The sequence below is a fragment of the Sapajus apella genome, unplaced genomic scaffold (genome assembly GCF_009761245.1).
Source record: "Sapajus apella isolate SASKATOON/1434 unplaced genomic scaffold, GSC_monkey_1.0 scaffold62, whole genome shotgun sequence".
Lineage (NCBI taxonomy): Eukaryota > Metazoa > Chordata > Mammalia > Primates > Cebidae > Sapajus > Sapajus apella.
This window is the reverse complement of record NW_022437002.1, coordinates 18,396,754-18,418,814: the sequence shown is the minus strand read 5'-3', so window position 1 is coordinate 18,418,814 and position 22,061 is coordinate 18,396,754. Positions and strand designations below refer to the sequence as shown.

Sequence of the window (22,061 nt, the reverse complement as noted above, 5' to 3'; positions counted from 1 at the left end):
GCAATTCTCCTGCCTCAGCCTCCTGAGTAGCTGGGATTACAGGCACGTGCCACCATGCCCAGCTAAGTTTTTGTATTTTTAGTAGAGACGGGGTTTCACCATGTTGACCGGGATGGTCTCGATCTGTTGACCTCGTGATCCACCCGCCTTGGCCTCCCAAAGTGCTGGGATTACAGGCTTGAGCCACCGCGCCCGGCCCTATTTTATATATTTTTAAAAATATGTGTTCTAAATAAATATTTTTAGATTATGCCATTTAAAAGAAAAGAAATAACCTAAAAACATGAAGAGACTGGCCGAGCACAGTGGCTCACAACTATAATCCCAGCACCCTGGGAGGCTGAGGTGGGAGGACTGCTGAAGCCCAAGATTTCAACGCCAGCCTGAGCAACACAGTGAGACTCCATCTCTACAAAGAATAATTAGCAGCTGGGCATGGTGGTGCACTCCTCTAGTCTCAGCTACTAGGGAAACTGAGGCAGGAGGACCCCTTAAGCCCAGGAGGTTAAGGGTGCAGTGAGCTGTGTTCACACCACTGTACTCCAGCCTCGGTGACATAGCGAGAATCTGTCACTCAAAAATAAATAAATAAATAAATAAATAAATATGGAGACTTAGCAATCTCTATCAAAATCTAAAATGCATATAAACTGCTATCCAACAACTATACTTCAAAAATATAAACTTTAAAAAAAACTTAAAATATAAAAAAACAAAAATGTAAACAATCTTAACCCCAGTACACATTAGTAAATGAAAAAAATACAAAGTTCAGGCCGGGCACTGTAGCTCACGCCTGTAATCCTAGCACTTTGGGAGGCGGAGGTGGGTGGATCACCTGAGGTCAAGAGTTCAAGGCCAGCCTGGCCATCATGGTGAAACCCCATCTTTAAAAAAAAAAAAATACAAAGTTCAGAATAGTGAGTATAATATACTACCACTATAAAAAAAAAAACACACACACACATACATTTACATTCATATATACAAATAACATATTTTTAAAGACACAGAAAAAAAGTAGAAACAATGGTTATCTATAGGGTGGGGAAGCAGAGGGCTACAGACCAGAAGAGAGAAATTCACTTTTCCCTGGACACTCTTTAGTGCCTTCTGAATTTTGTCCCATGTGCTGCACCAACATTCAAAAATAAATAAATGGGACGGGCGCAGTGGCTCACACCTGTAATCCCAGCACTTTGGGAGGCCGAGGCGGGTGGATCACCTGAGGTCAGAAGTTCGAGTCCAGCCTGACCAACATGGTGAAACCCTGTCTCTAATTATTTAAATAAAAAATAAAATACTAAATAAATAAATTAGCTTATTCATACTTATCTTCATGAGGCTTTCTGAGCAACCAAGTAACTTGAGAAATAAAGTAAGCCTAATAACTTCTTTCCCCACTCAGATAGGTTAAAATTCTTTTTTGCTGCCAACTGTCTTTAATAAAGATAATAATCAGTTATCTAAGCTGATTTTTCTTTCTTTCTTTCTTTCTTTTTTTTTTTTTTGGTCAAATCACCAATGGAGAGTTGGCCAGGTGCAGAAATAGTCCTACATGCTCAAACACAGGGGCTAGATCCTACCCCTCTGGCCCTGGGGCCAGGATGGGGAGGCCATATTAAGCTGGATGCATACCCTAAGTCAAGAATCACTCACCCGGTCAAAGGTGTCCCCCTCTAGTTCTCCCCATTTCCTGCCATCCCATGAGGTAAGTCGAACTTGATTTCCATCCCTGATCTCTTGAGGCACATAGCTGTGAAGGATCTTCTGTAGTCTGGCTATTCGGGAAGTGGAGAGATCATTGGCAGCAAGATTGCCTGTGGAAATAAAGATACTTCAGAGTCCATGTACCAGTGAAACACTCCACCAGCAATGGCACTGATGGAGTCAGACCAATTCTCAGGCAGTCCCAGCCAACACAAACCCCAGCATCAGGAACATTTATGATGTGCACGGCAGAGCATCAATCATTCTGGAGTGGGGTTACAAAGGCAAACACCCACATAGACCAGAAAATAAGAAAGTTGTTTAAGTAAATGAATAAAGCAGATCAGGTAAGACTCCTTTCCTTTCCTGTTTCCTCTTCCCCCTTCCCTTTCTCCCCATCTCTTTCCCCTTTTCCCTTTCTCAATTTCCTTTCCTTTCCCCTCTCCTTTCGCCTTTTCCTTTCTTTTCTTCTCCCCTTTCCCCTTAACCTCTCCTCCCTTTCCTTTCCTTCATTTTTTTTCTCTCTTTTTTTTTTTTGAGACAGAGTCTTGATCTGTCACCCAGGCTGGAATGCAGTGGCACAATCTCGACTCACTGCAACCTGCACCTCCTGGGTTCAAGCAATTCTCATGCCTCAGCCTCCCAAGTAGCTTGGATTACAGGTGTACACCACTACACCCGGCTAATTTTCGCATTTTTAGTAGAGACGGGATTTCACCATGTTGGCCAGGCTGGTCTCGAAATCCTGACCTCAGGTGCTCCCGCCTGTCATCCCCGCACTTTGGGAGGAGGCCAGAGTGGATTGCTTGAGCCCAGGAGTTCAAGATCAGCCTGGGCAACATAGCAATACCTCATTTCTACGAAAATAAAAAATAAAAATAATTTTTAAAAAAAGAGGCCAGGCTCAGTGGCTCACGCCTGTAATCCCAGCATTTTAAGAGGCTGAGGTGGGCAGATAACAAGGTCAAGAGTTCAAGACCAGCCTCACCAACATGGCGAAACCCCATCTCTACTAAAAATACAAAAATTAGCCAGGTGTGGTAGCACCTACCTGTAATCCCAGCTACTCAGGAGGCTGAGGCAGGAGAATTGCTTGAACCTGGGAGGTGGAGGCTGCAGTGAGCCAAGATTGTGCCACTGCACTCCAACCTAGGCAACAGAGTAAGACTCTATCTCAAAACAAAAGACACTGGGTCTCACTATGTTGCCCAGGTGGGTCTTGAATTCCTGGCCTCACACAATTCTCCCACTTTAGCCTCCCAAAGTGCTGGGATAACAGGTGTGAGCCATCATGCCCAGCCAAGAATATTTATTTCTAAAAATATATGCTCTCCCACTACAGCTAGTGCTCAACTTACGACCACGATTGGTTCCAACAGACCGGTTGTAACACGATTTGGTCGTAAGTTGAGTAGGCTATATGCACGCGGAGATGGTAGTGCTGCCAGAAGCTGGTCCACACTGTCGTACGCCCAGCTGGGCAACGTTTGCGCTGCCAGACGCGGAGCAGTCGTGGCTAGCGATTGTGGTCATAAAGTCAAATCGTCGTAAGTTGCATAGGTCGTAAGTAGATCAATACCTGTATTCTGAAAACTTCTGGCTCCCTTCATCTGTGGTAGATACTACAGGTTATTTACCCAAAATTATTATTCTCTTACTCCTTAGGAATATAACCCCAATTTTTTGGAAGGGGAAAATGCGCCCCAAAAGACTACATTTCTCAGCCTTTCTTTTACAACTAAGTATGAGTATAAAACTAATTTTTGGGCTGGGTGCGGTGGCTCAAGCCTGTAATTCCAGCACTTTGGGAGGCTGAGGCGGCCTGATCACGAGGTCAAGAGATCGAGACCATCCTGGCCAACATGGTGAAATCTCGTCTCTACTAAAAATACAAAAAGAAGAAAAAAAATTAGCTGGGCGTAGTTGCGTGCGCCTGTAGTCCCAGCTACCCAGGAGGCTGAGGCAGAAGAATTGCTTGAACCCGGGAGGCGGACGTTGCAGTGAGCCGAGATCGCACCACTGTACTCCAGCCTGGCACCTGGTGACAGAGCGAGACTCTGTCTCAAAATACATATATAAAACTAGCTTTTGGGGCCGGGTGCAGTGGCTCACGCCCATAATCCCAGCACTTTGGGAGGCCGAGGCGGGTGGATCATGAGGTCAAGAGATCGAGACCATTCTGGTCAACATGGTGAAACCCCGTCTCTACTAAAAATACAAAAATTAGCTGGGCATGGTGGCACATGCCTGTAGTCCCAGCCACTCGGGAAGCTGAGGCAGGAGAATTGCCTGAACCCAGGAGGCAGAGGTTGCAATCACACCATTGCACTCCAGCCTGGGTAACAACAGCGAAACTCCGTCTCAAAAAAAAAAAAAAAAAAAAAACTAACTTTTGGTCATAGTTGTTGGCAGAAGTATTGGATGGGAATTCTCGGAATATATTTTTTAAAAGCTGAGATAATTGGGAGATGAAATAAGTCTCTTTTGCCTAATCCTTTCTTCCTGATTCAAATATGACGGCTGGACTTCCAGCAGTCATCTTGGACCATGAGGCTTTGCCTTACAGCTTTACTAGTTATATATCTTCTCCCTTTTTTTTTTTTTGAGACAGAGTCTCGCTGTGTTGCCCAGTGCAGTGGCATGATCTCGGCTCACTGCAACCTCCACTTCCCAAGCTCAAGCGATTCTCCTGCCTCACCCTCCTGAGTAACTGGGACTACAGGCACGTCCTACCATGCCCGGCCTTTTTGCATTTTTAGTAGAGACGGGTTTTACCATATTGGTGAGGCTGGTCTTGAACTCCTGACCTTGTGATCTGCCTGCTTTGGCCTCCCAAAGTGCTGGGATTACAGATGTGAGCCACCACACCCAGCCATATCTTCTCCCTCTTAAAGGGAGGGAGGCTAAGGCTGACACTAGCAACAAAATACATTGCAGAAGGAAAAAGGGAGCTCAAGTCCCTGATGATTGTGACGCCTCCATACCTGGACTGCCTATATCTCAGCTTCTCTTACGTAAGAGATAAATTAATGTTTCCTCTTTAAGCCAATTAGTTGGGTGTTCTATCGTATGCAACCAAGCCTAATTCTGATTTACCATCTACCTTTCATTTTGATTTCAAGAAATATGATTTCGAGAAATATCTCACTTTGCTCTTAGTGCTACTATGAGAAAAAATTGCAAGTTTTATAATAAATGACAGTTGGTACCTGGCCTCTGAGTCAAAGAGCAACAAAGTAGGGCAGGAATGGTAAAGAATGAGAGTGTCCACCTTATCTAATGGGAGTGGTCATACTATGAACCAGCTTAGTATTTCCACAAAGAAAGGTGTTCTTTTTTTAAATTTTAATGGAGATGAGGTCTCACTATGTTGCCCAGGCTAGTCTCGAGCTACTGTTGGACTCGAGTATTTCACCTGCCTTGGCCTCCTAGCCTGTCTGTGCTGAGATTACAGGTGTGAGTTACTGCCCGCCCCCTGCCACCAGCCAATGTCTCCATTTTTCTGTTTTGTTTTTGTTTTGAGATGGAGTTTCGCTCTTGTTGCCCAGGCTGGTGCAATGATTCGATCTCGGCTCACCACAACCTCCACCTCCCAGGTTCAAGCGATTCTCCTGCCTCAGCCTCCCGAGTAGCTGGGATTACAGGCATGCGCCACCACACCTGGTTAATTTTGTATTTTTAGTAGAGATGGGGTTTTTCCATGTTGATCGGGCTGGTCTCAAACTCCCAACCTCAGGTCATCTGCCTGCCTCGGCCTCCCAAAGTATTGGGATTACAGCCGTGAGCCACCGTGCCTAACCAATGTTTCCATTTTTTTAGGGCACTCAAAGATGTAAAAATTGGCCGGGTATGGTGGCTCATGCCTGTAATCCCAGCACTTTGGGAGGCTGAGGCAGGTGGATTACAAGGTCAGGAGTTGAGATCATCCTGGCCAAAATGGTAAAAACTGTCTCTACTAAAATACAAAAAATCAGCCAGGAATGGTGGCACACACCTGTAGTTCCAGCTACTTAGGAGACTGAGGCAGAGGAATCGCTTGAACCCGGGAGGCAGAGGTTGCAGTGGGCCAAGATCGTGCCACTGCCTTCCAGCCTGGCAACAGAAAAAGAACTCATCTCAAAAAAAAAAAAAAAGAAGGCCAGGCACGATGGCTCACGCCTGTAATCCCAGCACTCTGAGAGGCTGAGGCGAGCGGATCACCTGAGGTCAGGAGTTCAAGACCAGCCTGACCAACATAGTGAAACTCCATCTTTATTTAAAAAAAAAAAAAAAAGAAGAAGAAGAATTGGATTCTCCGCTCTCTAGAGGAATTTGCAGAATGATATGAACCAAGAAAAAGGAAGATGGGTTCCAGTTCTGGCTCTACCTCCAACTCCTGTAGGATTTATTTAATCGCCACAGATCTCAGTTTCTCCCTCCATAAAGTATGAAGGCTAGACTAAGCAAACCCTAATTTCCCTTCCTATACCAATTCTGTTATCCTATCTTCTTGGGATCAAGAGTCAGTCACTTGAGTGAGGAGCTGGGATGAAGGTGAGGTGCTGATAGTTCAGCACGCCTTAGAAGAACAACTCTCAATTATTTCTTCTTTGCCCTCCTCCTCCTCCAAGTAACCTACCCTCACTCATCTCCCTTTTAATGGATTCCCAGAGCATTCAGTCAGATCAGAATTGTCCAGCACACAGGCTGGGCTCTCTTGCATTGGATTAATTAAGCCCATGACCCCATCTTTTCTTCTCTCCCTCTGGACTTCCAAAAGGCTATGACCAAATGTGATTCCTCTCTGAATCAACCATTGCCTATCATAAGACTGGATGCTAATTCAAACCATGCAAGCTGGCTGACAAGAGCTGGAAAAGAAGGGTCTAGGCCCAACAGAATGGCTTGGGCACAGGGCAAGAGAAGCTTGACTGAACTCCAGGTTAGGTGTGTAAATTACAGCCTCTTGTGGGTATTCCTCGGGGGTCCAAAGGAAAAAATACAATCTATTTTAAGGCAGGATATTGGCCAGTAGATGGATGAAGTGAGTAATTAACAGTGCACAAGGCCTCGGCTGGGCTACTCTACTGAGACAAGTAAGACATAGGCTTATTCCCAAGGAATCCATCACCTTTAAGAGGAAGAAAATATATAACTAGTAAAGCTCTAAAGCAAGGCTAATGTTGCAAGGGCGATACCCATGCTGTGGGAGCATAGGAGACAGGCATCATTTCTGAACTGGCCAGCAGAGGTAATAAGGAAAGACATCCAGGGGATGGCATACTTGAGCTGAGGCTTGAAAGTCAAAAGGAATTAAACAGCCGGGATGAGGGAATTCCAGAGAAAATTTAACAAAAGCAAAGGCAACAGAGAGTAGCAGAGTAAGGTTGAAGCACATAAAGCCTGGAAGAGTGACATATAAAGCTTATGTTTTATATATACATACAGGTATTTATCAACTTACGACCTATGCAACTTACAACCATTCGACTTTACGACCACAATCGCTAGCCACGACTGCTCCGCGTCTGGCAGCGCAAACGTTGCCCAGCTGGGCGTACGACAGTGTGGACCAGCTTCCGGCAGCACTACCATCTCCGCATGCACCATTTCAACTGTACATATAGCCTACTCAACTTACGACCAAATGGTGTCATGACTGGTCCGCGGTCCCGACCGTGGTCGTAAGTCGAGCACTAGCTCATATATATATATATATATATATATATATATATATATATTTTTTTTTTAATGTTTTTTTTAATGAGAGGGCGTTTCGCTCTTTTTGGCCAGGCTGGAATGCAATGGCACGATCTCGGCTCACTGCAACCTCTGCCTCCCGGATTCAAGCAATTCTCCTGCCTCAGCCTCACAAATAGCTGGGATTACAGGTGACTGCCACCACAGCCGTCTAATTTTTTGTATTTTTAGTAGAGACAGGGTTTCACCATATTGGTCAGGCTGGTTTCGAACTCCTGACCTCAGGTGATCCACCTGCCTCAGCCTCCCAAAGTTCTGTGATTAAGACAGGAGCCAGCAGGCCTGGCGCATAAAGCATATAAATGGTGGCTGCAGGCAGATCTTACCATTTTAGCTGGTAGGCTTAATCTTAGAGGAAAAGTAAACAGATGAAGAGAGGTGAGTGTCATGTGATCAACTGATCAGAGCCTTACTTTAATCTGCCTTCAGACAACTTGCTCAGCAATGTTTCTTGACCAACTGACAGAGAAAGAGGGGAATTAATGTCAAGAAGAAAAAATACACAAGCTTAGCAAGTAAGTACTACTCTCCACTCTGACTTTGGGACCAGAGAGCCTACCTTTTTTTTTTTTTTTGGTGAGACAGGATTTCACTCTGTTACCAAGGCTGGAGTACAGTGGCACAATCTCGGCTCACTGTAATCTCCACCTCCCAGGTTCAAGCAATTCTTCTGCCTCAACCTCCTGAGTAGCTTATATTACAGGAGTGTGCCACTACACCTGGCTAATTTTTATATTTCACCATGTTGATCAGGCAGGTCTGGAACTCCTGACCTCAGGTGATCCACCTGCCTCAGCCTCCCAAAGCGCTGGGATTACAGGCATGAGCCACCGCACCCAGTCAAACCTACCATATTCAATGTACCTGGGACTAGGTGATGTGGGGAGCTCTCTCTGCCCAAAACACCAGTACTCTAAAAAAAAAAAAAAATTAAATTAAAAAAAAAAACACCAGCACCCTGACTTACGGCAACAGCCAGTCTGAAGCAACGCTAGCGTCTTTCCCCCAGGAGCTGCACATAGGTCAAGCACGATGTCCCTGGGCTGCAGGCCAAGGGCCAGGACAGGCAGCAAGGAGGCGGCATCCATCAGGTAGTAGTCCATGACACCCAGGTTGCCAGGTCTGGAAAAGAGGAGGCCACTTCATTGTCAAATTCCAGGTCAGGACACCCACTGGGAGTCAAGGCTACCAAGTCCATGCCCTCTGGGGCCTGAACTCCAAACAGCAAAAACTCATTTCTCAGACCCATACTTATTCACTTACTCATTCACCTACACAGGAGCCAGAATGATCCTTTATTTATTTATTTTGAGATGGAGTTTCACTTTTGTTGCCCAGGCTGGAGTGCAGTCGCGCAATCTCGGCTCACTGCAACCTCTGCCTCCCGGGTTCAAGCGATTATCCTGTCTCTGCCTCCTGCGTAGCTGAAATTATAGGCACTTCCCACCACACCCGGCTAATTTTTTGTATTTTTTGTAGAGACAGGGTTTCACTATGTTGATCAGGCTGGTCTGGAACTCCTGACCTCAGGTGATCCACTCGCCTCAGCCTCCCAAAGTGCTGGGATTATAGGCATGCCCAGCCCAGAATGATCCTTTAAAAACACAGATCAGGCCAGGCACAGTGACTCATGCCTGTAATCCCAGCACTTTGGGAGGCTGAGGCCGGCGATCATCTGAGGTCAGGAGTTCCAGACCCGCCTGGTCAACATAGTGAAACCCTGTCTCTACTAAAAATACAAAATTAGGGCCAGGCATGGTGGCTCACGCCTGTAATCCCAGCACTTTGGGAGGCCGAGGTGGGGGTGGATCACGAGGTCAAGAGATCGAGACTATCCTGGTCAACATGGTGAAACCCCGTCTCTACTAAAAATACAAAAAATTAGCTGGGCATGGTGGCGCATGCCTGTAATCCCAGCTACTCAGGAGGCTGAGGCAGGAGAATTGCCAGAACCTAGGAGGCGGACGTTGCGGTGAGCTGAGATCGCACCATTGCACTTCCACCTGGTTAACAAGAGCGAAACTCCGTCTCACAAAAAAAACAAAAAAAAATTAAAAATTAGCCGGGCATGGTGGTACGTGCCTGTAATTCCAGCTACTTGGGAGGCTGTGGCAGGAAAATCACTTGAACCCAGGAGGCAGAGGTTGCAGTGAACTGAGATCATGCCATTGCACCCCAGCCTGTGCAAAAATGACCAAAACTCCATCTAAAAAAAAAAAAATTCACTCCAATATAGACACACTAGCCACCTTGCTGTTCCTTAATTAAGCCACACATGCTCCTGTCTCAGGCTTCTGCAGTTGCTACACCTTCTACCTGCAACATTCCTCCCTCAAACATCCCTGATTTGCTTCCTCACTTCTTTCAGGTCTCTCCTCAAAAGTTACATCAGAAAGACTGGCATTCCTTGACTACTCACTACTCTTATCTAAAGTAACAGCCACCAAAACTGGGCATGATGATATACACCTATAATCCCAGCTATTTGGGAGTCTGATGAAGGAGGATCACTTAAGCCCAGGAGTTCAAATCCAGTCTGGGCAAGATAGTGAGATCCCATCTCAAAAATAAGTGTTCTAAAATCATAGACCCTAATTGTCATCACCTTCTACCTCCCTACCTTGCATTATTTTTCTTTAATGCACTTATTATTCATTTTATATTGAAGAAGGGAATTAAATAATAGCAATAATAGTAAAAACCTTATAATTTGTATTTGCTGTATAAGTAATTTTGCTGTGTTGTGTGTTGTTTGATATAAAACCTAACCCCCAGCTCTGCTTAAAATTAACTAACTCCCTATAAAACCTACTTTATCTATTCTCCCCACATTCTCAGCAAAGTTCCCAGGCATCTCAAGACTCCTGTTTTTCTTGCTGACTAGCTGCAAGGTCACAGGGCAAGATAACACCCAAAGAATGTTCAATGCCACTTCTCAAAATGCTGTTTTTCAAATGTAACGTACATTACAAGACATGTTACACATTAATTGTTCTTTGTTCTGGCTTCTGTAAACTTGTTAGCTGCTACCTTATCCTGGATGAATAAAAGTATCCCATTTTCTTTCTCCTTTGCTCAGCCTTGGGATACCAATCCGGTGATCACCCTAATAAAATCCTCCTGTTTTACCCATTGGTCTCTCCAGTCTCCTGAATATTCTACAACAATATATACAGAGGTGTGTGTGCATGTGTGTAGGCATGTATGCATTTTTCCCTATTTCCCCCCATTAGAATGTTAGCTCCATAAGTGCAGAGATTTCATCTGCTTTGTTCATTGTACTATCCCCAGCACCTGGAACAGGACCTGGCACATAGTAGGAAGTTAGTTTTATTGGGTTATATATTGAGATACAAAGTGCTTCATGGATTCAGAGAGAAGTGCCATCAATTGTGCTTGTCTGAGTTACTTGAGCTGGGCCTGATGGAGGAATAGAAGGCCTTCATTGGGTAATAATGGAAGAGAAGCAGTCCAAAGAAAAGAAAAAAGAATGAGCACAGGCACAGAAGCATACAAACTCATAGCTTCTTTCAGAAATAGTGAGAAATCTGACATGACAGAAACACAAGATACATGCGATTGAGGTTGGAAAACAGATTGAGGCCAGATTGTGAAAGGTCTTAAACTCTATGCTAAGGAGTGTGAACTACAACCTATAAGCAGTTACCAAAACATTTTAAGGAAAACGACATGATCGAATAGACCCAAGTTTTAGAAAGCTAGGTGGGCTAGAAGGAACACATTTAGAGACAGAGATACCAGAGGCAGCAACAGTGTGAACAGAGCGGGAGGGATGATCAGCAGGCTCATGTCACAGGACTCCCTACTCCCAGGCCAGTTGTTGCAAGAGCAATTGGTGGTGAGCAGTCATTCCCCTGCCTGAGAGGTAGCTCAGCAAGGACAGGCTTGGTGACAGACTCAAGGAGACAGAAACCCTCATAGGATAGGTCTGGGAGACGAGGCATAAGACAAAGTACAGCACCACTGAGGGTCAGCTACAAGAGCTACAATCCCCAGTCCTAAGATTCTAACACCTCCAGCATTCACAAATAGGCTTATGCTTGATAGGATATTTTCAAAGACAAATCATGCTTGGGGTGTTGGTGAAACTGTGTACCTCAGCCCTCACAAAAGAAAATAACAAAAAGACTGAGAAATCTAAGAAAAGCACAAACAGTTATCACATCAGCACTGGCCCATAAAACCCATCCCCATCAAGTCACTTCCTTTTGGAAGCATCACTTTGTAACCTTTTTTTGGTTCAGTTTTGAAAATCTGCTAAAAGCTACAGTCCCTCTTTCTGAGAAAAAAAATTTTGCAGACAATTTCTGTACTCCCTGAATAGATCATTGAACTCCTGGGATCCTTTTGATTTCATAGGGAACCCATCAGAATCAGAAGGGGAAAAAAAAAACAAAAAAACTTATAGGGGTTTTGGTGAAAGGACAAAAAATCTCCAGAAATGTGCTGTGGCCTGCTCCCTCACTGCTCTCAGGAGTACCTCAATCAACATGGTTCTTACCCCATGGTTCTGCCTAATGTCAATGCTTCCAAATTGGTCTCTAACCCTGGCCCAATCGATCACCCACTATACAGTGACTAAAAGTATCTTCCTGAGCATAACTTTAATGAGAATCAATACTGAAGGCTGGGCAGAGTGGCTGAATGTCTGTAATCCCAGCACTTTGGGAGGCTGAGACAGGCAGATAGCTTGAGTCCAGGAGTGTGAGACCAGCCAGGGTAACATGGCAAAACCCCTTCTCTACAAAAAATACAAAGAGAACCAACATTGGTGGTACTACTGATAAGTGCTATATTGCAGGCACTGTGCTACGTGTTTAATATGTTTAATATGCGTAATTTTATTTAATCCTCGCTACAACTCTATGAGGGAGGTGAACTTGAATTCTAGAGCCAGACTAACTAAACCTCAAACCCAGCACAGTTGCTCATTAGTTGTGTGACTTTCAGCAAATTTCTCAAATTCTTTGTGCCTCAGTTTCTTTTCCTTTTCTTCGTTTTTTTTCTTTTTTGTGCCTCAGTTTCTTCATCTGCAAGAGTACCTCCCAGATAGGGTTACTGTGAGGATTGAAGGAATTAATATGTCAAGTGCTTGGAATAGTGGCTGGCACATAATGAGCTATAGAGTTAGCTATTACTGCTTTCCAGATAAGGAAATCAAGGCTCAGTTATCCAATGCCATATGTCTAATAAGTGGTGAAGCAGGGTCCAAATCCAGGTTTGCCTAACTCAAAAGCCCAGGCTTATAACCACTGTACATCACTGTCCTTCAGCTGCCCAACTGATCTTGGACATTCACAGCAATATGTACTAAAGGGCACAAGGCCCAAAGCCATGCAGCCCTGGCAATCCCAGTCATCTGCAAGCCACCCATGGCCACCAGAAAAATCCTCTTCCCCAAATCTACAAGCTCCTAGCATTCAGGATTCCCACATATGGCACCTCCATATACTTTTCCAGCGTCATCTCTCTCTCTCTCTTTTATTTTTTTTTTTTTTGGGCTCTTTCCCTACCCCCTCCAGCCTCATCTCTCAATCCTGATAAGCATACAGTCTTCCTCCAAGCCAGAGGCTAGGACTATTGCAAGTCTCCTAATTTATATGCCCATTTCCAGCCTTGACACCCTCCAATCTGCATTCCATGCAGTGCCCAGAATCATTATTTATTTATTTATTTATTTATTTTCAGAATCATAATTTAAAAATTCAAATTTAGGCTGGGTGCAGTGGCTCATACCTGTTATCCCAGCACTTTGGGAGGCCAAGGCGGGCAGATCACTTGAGGTCAGGAGTTTGAGACCAGCCTGGCCAACATGGTGAAACCCTGTCTCTACTAAAAATACAAAAATTTGGCCAGGCACGGTGGTTCACACCTGTAATCCCAGCAATTTGGGAGGTCAAGGTGAGTGGATCACCTGAGGTCAGGAGTTCAAGACCAGCCTGGCCAACATAGTGAAACCCTATCTCTACTAAAAATAAAAAAATTAGTTGGGCATGGTGGTAGACACCTGTAATCCCAGCTACTTGGAAGGCTGAGGCAGGAGAATCACTTGAACCCAGGAGGTGGAGGTTGCAGTGAGCCAAGATCACGTCATTGCATTCCAGCCTAGGCAACAGGGCGAGACTCCATCTCAAAAAAAGAAAAAAAAAAAAAAATTAGGGCCGGGCGCGGTGGCTCACGCCTGTAATCCCAGCACTTTGGGAGGCCGAGGCGGGTGGATCACGAGGTCAAGAGATCGAGACCATCCTGGTCAACATGGTGAAACCCCGTCTCTACTAAAAATACAAAAAAAATCAGCTGGGCATGGTGGCACGTGTCTGTAATCCCAGCTACTCAGGAGGCTGAGGCAGGAGAATTGCCTGAACCCAGGAGGCGGAGGCTGCGGTGAGCCGAGATCGTGCCATTGCACTCCAGCCTGGGTAACAAGAGCGAAACTCCGTCTCAAAAAAAAAAAAAAAAAAAAAAATTAGCCAGGCATGGTGGTGGGCGCCTGCAGTCCCAGCTACTCTGAAGGTTGAGGCAGGAGAATCATTTGAACCCAGGAGGCAGAGTTTGCAGTGAGCCGAGATCATCCCCCTGCACTCCAGCCTGGCTGACAGAGCAAAACTCTATCTCAAAAAAAAAAAAAAATCAAATTTAAGCCATGCTATTCCCTAGCTTAAAACGTTTTGTAGGTTCCTCTTCCTCTTAAAGTATCCAAAATTCCACAGGGCCTATAAGACCTTCATAATCAGGCTCCTGCCTGCTTCTATAGCCTCATGTTTGGCCTCTCAAGCATGATCCCTGATCCCCACCTCCATGCCACCAGCTTTAATTCCTACTTTTCACATCTTAGCTTAAATTTCACTTCCTCAGAAAAGACAAGGTTAGATTTCCTTAGGAGACCTTAGGCCAGGTGTGGTGGCTCACACCTATAATCCCAGCACTTTGGGAGGCTGAGGCAGGTGGATCATGATGTCAGGAGTTTGACACTAGCCTAGCCAACACAGTGAAAACCTGTCTCTTCTAAAAATACAAAAAATTAGCCGTCTCTTCTAAAAAACCTCGTCTCTTCTAAAAATACAAAAAATTACAAGCGGGCACCTGTACTCCCAGCTACTAGGGAGGCCAAGGCAGAAGAATCAGTTGAACCCGGGAGGCAGAGGCTACAGTGAGCCGAGATCGCACCATTGTACTCCAGCCCAGGTGACAGAGCAAGACTCCATCTCAAAAAAAAAAAAAAAAAAAAAAAAAAAAACTGCGAAAAAAAGACCTCAGCATCTTGTATTTTTCCTCTATGGCACTTATCACCATTATAGTTTTGATGGTGTTTTTTTGGTTTTGTCTTTTTTCTTTTTTTTTTGGATACACGGTCTCGCTGTGTCACCCAGGCTGGAGTGGAGTGGCGCAATATTGGCTCAATATGGCCACGATCTCCCAGGTTCAAGCAATCCTCCTGCCTCAGCCTCCTGCGTAGCTGGGACTTCAGGCACCCACCAACACACTCAGCTAATTTTTGTATTTTTCTGTAGAGACAGGGTCTCATTATGTTTCCCAGGCTGGTCTTGAACTCCTGAGCTCAATTATCTTCCTGCCTCGGCCTTTCACAGAGCATGGATTACAGGCATGAGTTGCCATGCCCAGTTGACAATTACAGTGTTTTATTTTTTTTGAGATGGAGTCTTGCTCTGTCACCCAGGCTAGAGTGCAGTGGCGCGATCTCAGTTTCTGTCTCCTGGGTTCAAGCAATTTTCCTGCCCCAGTTTCCTGAGTAGCTGGGACTACAGGTGTGAGTCACCACGCCTGGCTAATTTTTGTATTTTTAGTGCTGGGAAAAGTGCTGGGATTACGGGTGTGAGCCACCGTGCCGAGCCAATTATAGTTTATTAATAGCTGTCTTCCTAACTAAACTGGAAGCTCTACGAGGGCTTGTGCTTCCAGGCACTTAAATGTTGAGCATTTGGTAGACAGTATTTTTAAATAAATCAATCAGTCAGGCCGGACACAGTGACTCACACCTATAATCCCAGCACTTTGGGAGACCAAGGCGGGCAGATCATGAGGTCAGGAGTTTGAGACCAGGCTGGCCAGCATGGTGAAACCCCATCTCTACTAAAGACACAAAAAATTAGCCAGGCATGGTGGTGCATGCCTGTAATCCCAGCTACTCGGGAGGCTGAGGCAGAAGAATCGCTCGAACTCAGGAGGCAGAGGTTGCAGTGAGCCGAGATCACGCCATTGCACTTCAGCCTGGGTGACAGGGCAAGACTCTGGCTCAAAAAAACAAAAAATCAATCAGTCTTTCAAAAATCAATTCCCATACCCTACAACTAACATTGAGCACTCCTTAATTGTTAAGCCACAATTCAGCATTTGATTCTGGAGTCCTTTCTCACTCAACTTCATATAAATTAGCATTGGATCAAGAAACTGGAAGTTCTCCTTTCTTTTTCCCAGTCTAGTACCAGCTTTGTGCCCCTAGGCCAGCCCTATTTCCTAGGAAAGTCCCATTACCTCTTTGCTACCATGAAGTTACTTTTCCTATTCACTTTGATGGGTGGCTGTGAGGGGAAAATGAGAAGATGCTGTGAATGACACATATTTCAACTAGAGAGCGTCTAGAGAGTGCTCATGTAAAAGGTGGCTGTTTTCTACCAGAGACGTAGAGCAGAGTGGGTTCCGGGTCTAAATACTATCCACACCTCTTGCCATCTGAGGGACCTAAAGCAAGGAAGAATCTTAACTTCTCTGTACCTCAATTTCCCCAAGTGTAAAAGAGGAACAGTAATATTACCTACTTCATAAGGCTGTTGACAGAACAAAAAGAGATAACATATGTATAGCACCTCAAAAAATGCCTAGCCTGTATAAACATGCCGTAAGTATTAGCAATACTATGGTCTTTATTACAGAGGGTACATGCTGGCTCTCATCATATCCACGTCCAGCCTGCACTCAGGCTGCTCCAGTCATGGCTCCAGATCCTACCTGGCAGGAGGGAAGCGACTGACATCCCCTTTGGCAAAAGTGAAGCATCGAAGGTTTGGACTGCAGGCCCAAGAAGGAAGGGATGGGGCTGTAGATTGGCTACCCTCAGACTGCAGTTCCCAGTGGGAGATGGCTTCCTTCACAAAGTCCTTGGCATTCAGCTGCTCCAGCTTAGCACTCACATGATCCCAGGCAGCAAAGTTATTGACCAGTGCACCATACTTCTGCTCTGAGAGGAGACTGACACGGATTGATGGCCAAAGATCTCCAAACTGCACACTGTAAGTCATGTCAAAATTCTGCAGAGCCAGTCGAACGGCAGGGAATTTGGGCTCTGTGGCAGCCTAAAAGAGAAAGGACAGGCTTATTGGTTTTCCCAGTCTTGCCTCTACTCCCTACTACCTGACCCCACCTCAGAGCCAAGGGGCAAACTTGGATCCAACTAGTGCCTACTCCTGCTTTTGCATCCTGCCTGCCTGCCAGAGAAGTGTGAGAGAGAAAAGTAATGGAGGGCAGGTCCTCCCATCCCAGGGTTGTCAGATAAAGATGTAACTCTCACAGTGCTGTGCAGGGGTCATCAAGAAGGGGGACCTTGGAGTAAGAGGAACTTAGGAGAATGGCAGCTTAGGAGAGGACTCTTGAGGAGAGCTTGCAGAAGGTTAGGAGAAACTATGGAGGCTCTGGGAAGCTTTGAGCTTAAAAGCAAAAGGCCCTTTTCCTCTGAACAGTCCTTTTATGTTCCAAAGCACTTTCACGTCTACTAGATTATGTGAGCACTATAACTGATAGCTCCGTATGATACCAAAAAAATTAACAACCTTTCAATTTGATGGAGAGATGTGGGTAACTTACCTACCGTTATGCAGTGACTAGCACCACAATGCTCAGAATCAGAGGGTTGAGGGCCATGTTGGGAGAGTTCCCAGACCCCAGAAAGGTAGCATAAGGAGGGCCCACAGAATCTTGAGGTGTGAACTAAAACAGGGACTTGTAGGATGACTGCTACGAGGGTAGCAGAGAAGGACAAGAGCATAAGAGCAAGGAGGTGGAGTAAAAGAGAAATGAAGACTTCAGATGGGGAGTCCACAAGTTGGTCCTGGTTGCTGCAGCTGGGATGCTTGCTATTGCTGGCAATCTTGTTACTATCTATGCCTTGCTCTGGCCTAGATTTCTGGTCTGGTCAGAACTTTTGCTCTGGCCCTCATTTCTTGTTATGGTGAGTACTCTTGCTCTGACTATGACTTTTGCCCCTGCTGGGACTCTTGCTTTGGCTCCTGCTATGTTGGGGACTCTTGCTCTGGCCTTGACTTTTGCCACGTTGGGTACTCTTGCTCCGGTTCCGACTTCTGCCATGGTGGAGACTCTTGCTCTTGCCCTGACCTCTGCTAATTTGGGGACTCTCATCCTGGTGCTCATTTATGCTAAGGTGGGGACTCTCACTCTGGCCCTGACTTGTGTTTTGTTGAGGACTACTGCTCCCGCTCCGGCTTCTGCTAGGATAGGGACTCCTTTTCTGGCTCGGACTTCTGCTCAAATGATGGCTCTTGCTCCGGCTCTGACTTGTGCCATGATGGGGACTCTTGCTTTGGCTCTGAATTTGGCTTTGGTAGGAACTCCTGCTCTGGCTGTCACTACTCTGGCATTCGCTAATAACAGTCGAACTACAGCTGGGATTAGTGCTACAGCTGGAATCCTTGGATGAAGGCAAAGGGCAGCTGTAGGGGATCTGCAGGGGCTCTTTGCAAGGACCTTGAGGGGCCACAGGGTAGATATGGAGGCCACAAGGGACAGTGTCAGGGTAGGCCCGGACTCGGGGGAAAATGGGTAAACTTTGAGGATCAAAGGATGTTCTCAAAGGGATAAAAGAATAGATGTGAGTAGAACAAGGAGGTACCACAGGCTGGCAACGAGGTTGGGGTGGGCCCCTGGGAGTGCTATAGGTGTCACACAGGGGCACAATGGGAGGGGGGCCTGTCGAGTGATTGAGGGAACCAGAGAGTGGGCAGGGATGGGTAGGGGAGGGAACCACAGAGTATATATGGGTTTTGCAGGGGGGCCCATGGGGGCTGCTCTGAGCATAACCATTGGACGAGACAGGATCACAAGGAAGGCAGAAGGGAAGAGAACTGGGGCTAACAGTTTTGAGGGTTCTAGGGACCACAGTTGGTAAGGCAGTCCCTGGGGGAAGTTCTTTGGGGCTGGAATTTGAAGGAGTTGTGATGGATGGCTCCATACAAGAAAGACCAGAGAGGTGGGAGGGAGGTGGGGGAGAGGTGCTGGCCTTGGCAGGCTTGGGCTGGCCAGAAGGGGTGTGTTGGGGAGTGCTGACTAGGGAGTGACACCTGTGGGGAGTATGTGACTGTCTTAACTCTGAGGATTTAGGGGACTTCTCTTGGGGGGAAACTGGGGTGGGAAGAGGGGGTTCATTGTAGCTTCTGTGGGGGAGTGGCTGGGGTGGAGATATAAACTGGTTGCCCGGGGGTGAAGGGAAGGAGGAAAGGCCAGAATGAGGACAGTGGGGAAGAGATGGTTCCTGGGAACAGGGGGGACCAGAAATTGTGGTGTCCGGGGTGAGGATGAGGTAAGAGTTCCCACCTGTCTCCCAGGAGAGAAGGGACTCAAAGCAAGCCTTCCTGGGAGCCTGGAACTGGGGTGAGCAAGGAGAATCAGTACTCCCAAAGCGCAGGCGTGTGGCACAGCAAGGACTCCCAGGAGTAGGCACATAGGCCTCTGAGGAAAGATGGGAATAATGATAAGAGCCCTCCCGAGGTGAGCTGGGAGAGCCAGGCATGCCTGCCTGAGAAGAGAGTGGCGAGCCACAATTTTTCTCAAGGGGCAGGTCAAGCTGTGGTTTGGGTTCACAAGAGTCTGGAGGCTTAGAGCTGCCACAGTAAAAGTTGCCAGTAGGTGGGGAAGATGCTGGGGAAAGAAGGGGGTCATTATAACTTCTCCCTGAGGACCAGTGAGAGGGCAGAGAGATCATCAGCCCAGTTTCCAAAACTCTGTGAGAAAGGGTTGGGGAGGCCACAGGACTAGTTTCCACTGGTCGGCGAGCAAGGGGAGGTGAAATCTTGAGGCAAGTTCCCCGGGTCCTATGAGTAGGAGGAGGCGAAATCATGAGTCCAGTTTCCAAGGGTACATGAGTGAGTTGAGGGGAGGTCAATGGGCTCCTTCCCGGGGACCGCTCAGCAAGGGGAGAGGAGATTGCGGGGCTGGTTCCAAAAGCCGAAGGGCATCCGCTATAGTAACAGAGGTTAGTGTTCTGGTCAAAGTTCGTGCCTTGAAGACAGGGACGCCGCATTCTCGATGGACTGATCCAGGTGCAATAAGGGGTCCGCTGACAGACAGGAGGTGACCCCGTTATGCTGAACTGCTCAAAATAGGGGCTGGAAGGTGGGGAATCCGAGTGGCAGGGCTCGCGGCAGTAGGTCCTTTCCAGGAGTGGGGAAGAGGACTCAAAATAACATCTCCCTGAGTGCGAGGGAGGTTGTGGCTGTGAAAGATGAGACCGTGGAGGCGGAGAGGGAATCAGCTGGGGTGGGCAGGGGGGCGTGTCGATCGTAGAAGAAATTCCAGGGCTGCCAGTGAGGCAAGAAAAAGGGTCTCTGGAGAAGCAGGGAGATTCCAGGGGATGAGAGGATTCGTTGCACCTTTTGCCTGCGTTTGGGGAAAGGCCGGCAGTGTGGACAGGATGGTCGCTGTAACCTTTCCCAGTCGCCAGAGGCAGCTCGAGGTTGAGGAAGGGGCTGAATCCCTTCCTGCAGGGCGGCGGAGACCCAGGAGGGAAGGGGAGGTCGCTATGGTATTTTCCGAGGGGTGAGGGCGACCCAGCTGGAAGATCAATGAGGAAAGGAGGAGAAGTCATGTGGGGGAAGAACGAATGGGCAAGGGAAAGGAGGGGGAGAGGGAAGGGAAAGAGGGAGGGAGGGAAGTAAAAGGGGGTGGTGGGGGACAGAAAGGTAGGTGGACACAGCTGAGGAACAAGAGGCGGTGACATCACTAAAATAATGAAGGCAGAGGTGATGACGCCACTTAGAGGGGCAGAGACAGGAGGCTGCGGACGTAACAAGTGGAATAGATGAAGGTTCGAGACAAAAAAGGGGTGTGGACAGAGGCTGTGACGGAACAGAAGTGAAAGGGAGGTGCCAGGGACGCTCCGTGAAGTAGTTAGGAAAGAGGCCTAGGCGTTCTAGAGGGCCGGGAAATGAAAGGACTGAAGTCTCCGCCTCACTGTTCCCTCCTGCGCCCACAGCTGGACCTTACCCATTTCTTCTTATGTCGATGTCTCCGCGGGACCGTCGCGAAGTCCACACGCTTCAGCAGTTCCCGGACACTCCTCAGTGTCAGCGCAGCCATGTCGGCGTGCGCCGCTGGGTAATTCCGACCGGAACCGGTGTGGGAGACCCGCGTGTTCCGGGGAGGTAGTGAGCGCCCCCCGGCGGGACTGAAACGAGAAAAGAGGAGGGAATTACATCCGACGCTCTCCCAGGACTCCGCGCGCTCCTACAGACTCCGCCCCTCCAGGGATCCCTTGAAGGCTGCTGGAGAAAGAGCAACCTGGCACCCGCAATGATAACTCTGCCTGGGTGCTTAGAGCAGTGCAAGGGACTCCGAAGAAGACCCTAGCCCACTTGGGGGATCAGGGAGGATTAGGAGCAGATGATTGAGTACCGAAAGAGTTAGCTAGGCGAAAAGGGGCGGGAACGGCCTCCTAGGCCAAAATTGTATGGAGAAAGATCCTTAGGTAGAGGAAAATGAGACCAGACTGAAGGCAGAAGCAGATTTGCAGTGAAACGAAAGAAGCTTAAGTTTCAGGACCTATCGTTTGCATGCCCCCTTTCAAGGACCTGTACCTACTTTTTTTTTTTTTTTCTTGAAACGAAGTCTTGCTCTGTTGCCCAGGCTGGGGTGCAGTGACACGATCACAGCTCACTGCAACCTTCGCCTCCTGGGTTCAAGCGATTCTCCTGCTTTAGTCTCCCAAGGAGCTGGGATTACAGGTGCGCACCACAACACCCACTAATTTTTGTATTTTCAGTAGAGACAGGGGTTTCACCATGTTCGCCAGGTTGGTCTCGAACTCCTGACCTCAAGTAATCCACCCACCTCAGCCTCCCAAAGTGCTGGGATTACAGGCATGAGCCGTACCCTGCTGAAATTTTGTATTATTTTTCTTAAATATACCCTCTCAAATTGTGGAAGCCCCACAACACTTGACATCACCAGTACGGATCCAGTGGAGAGGAGGGACATGATCAGAAACTGATTTTTGTTGTTGTTGTTTCTTCTTTGAAACAGAGACTCCCTCTGTCGCCCAGGCCGTAGTACAGTGGTGCGATCTCTGCTCACTGCAACATCCACCTCCTGGGTTCAAACTATTCTCTTGCCTCAGCCTCCCAAGTAGCTGGGACTACAAGCATGTGCCACCTCGCTCAGCTAATTTTTGTATTTCTACTATAGATAGGGTTTCATCATATTGGTCAGACTGGTCTTGAACTCCTGACCTCGTGATCTGCCCACCTCGGCCTCCCAAAGTGCTGGGATTACTAGTGTGAGCCACTGCGCCCAGCCCAGAAACTGTTTTTTTAAATGATCATTAAACAATAGATTATCAGAGTGGGTAG

At 47.1% G+C, this 22,061-nt stretch overlaps 2 protein-coding genes across 2 annotated transcripts in view; both read right to left on the bottom strand.

Annotated features, from left to right (window-relative positions):
* The window catches only part of NSUN4 (NOP2/Sun RNA methyltransferase 4), a 27,439-nt gene extending 6,235 nt beyond the window's left edge, over positions 1-21,204 (bottom strand). The window contains exons 1-4 of the mRNA XM_032247456.1: positions 20,701-21,204; positions 16,438-16,781; positions 8,417-8,571; positions 1,660-1,820 (exon numbers count right to left, since the gene is read on the bottom strand). Of these exons, the coding sequence (XP_032103347.1) occupies positions 1,660-1,820; positions 8,417-8,571; positions 16,438-16,781; positions 20,701-20,793 (753 nt within the window). The 5' untranslated portion in view covers positions 20,794-21,204. The remainder of the gene's footprint in view (positions 1-1,659; positions 1,821-8,416; positions 8,572-16,437; positions 16,782-20,700) is intronic.
* LOC116529507 (sperm head and tail associated protein-like) lies at positions 16,790-20,655 on the bottom strand. The gene has a single exon (XM_032247453.1). It carries the CDS (start codon positions 20,432-20,434, stop codon positions 17,639-17,641), a length of 2,796 nt encoding a protein of 931 aa, XP_032103344.1. The 5' UTR covers positions 20,435-20,655; the 3' UTR covers positions 16,790-17,638.
* Positions 21,205-22,061: the final 857 nt, after the last annotated feature.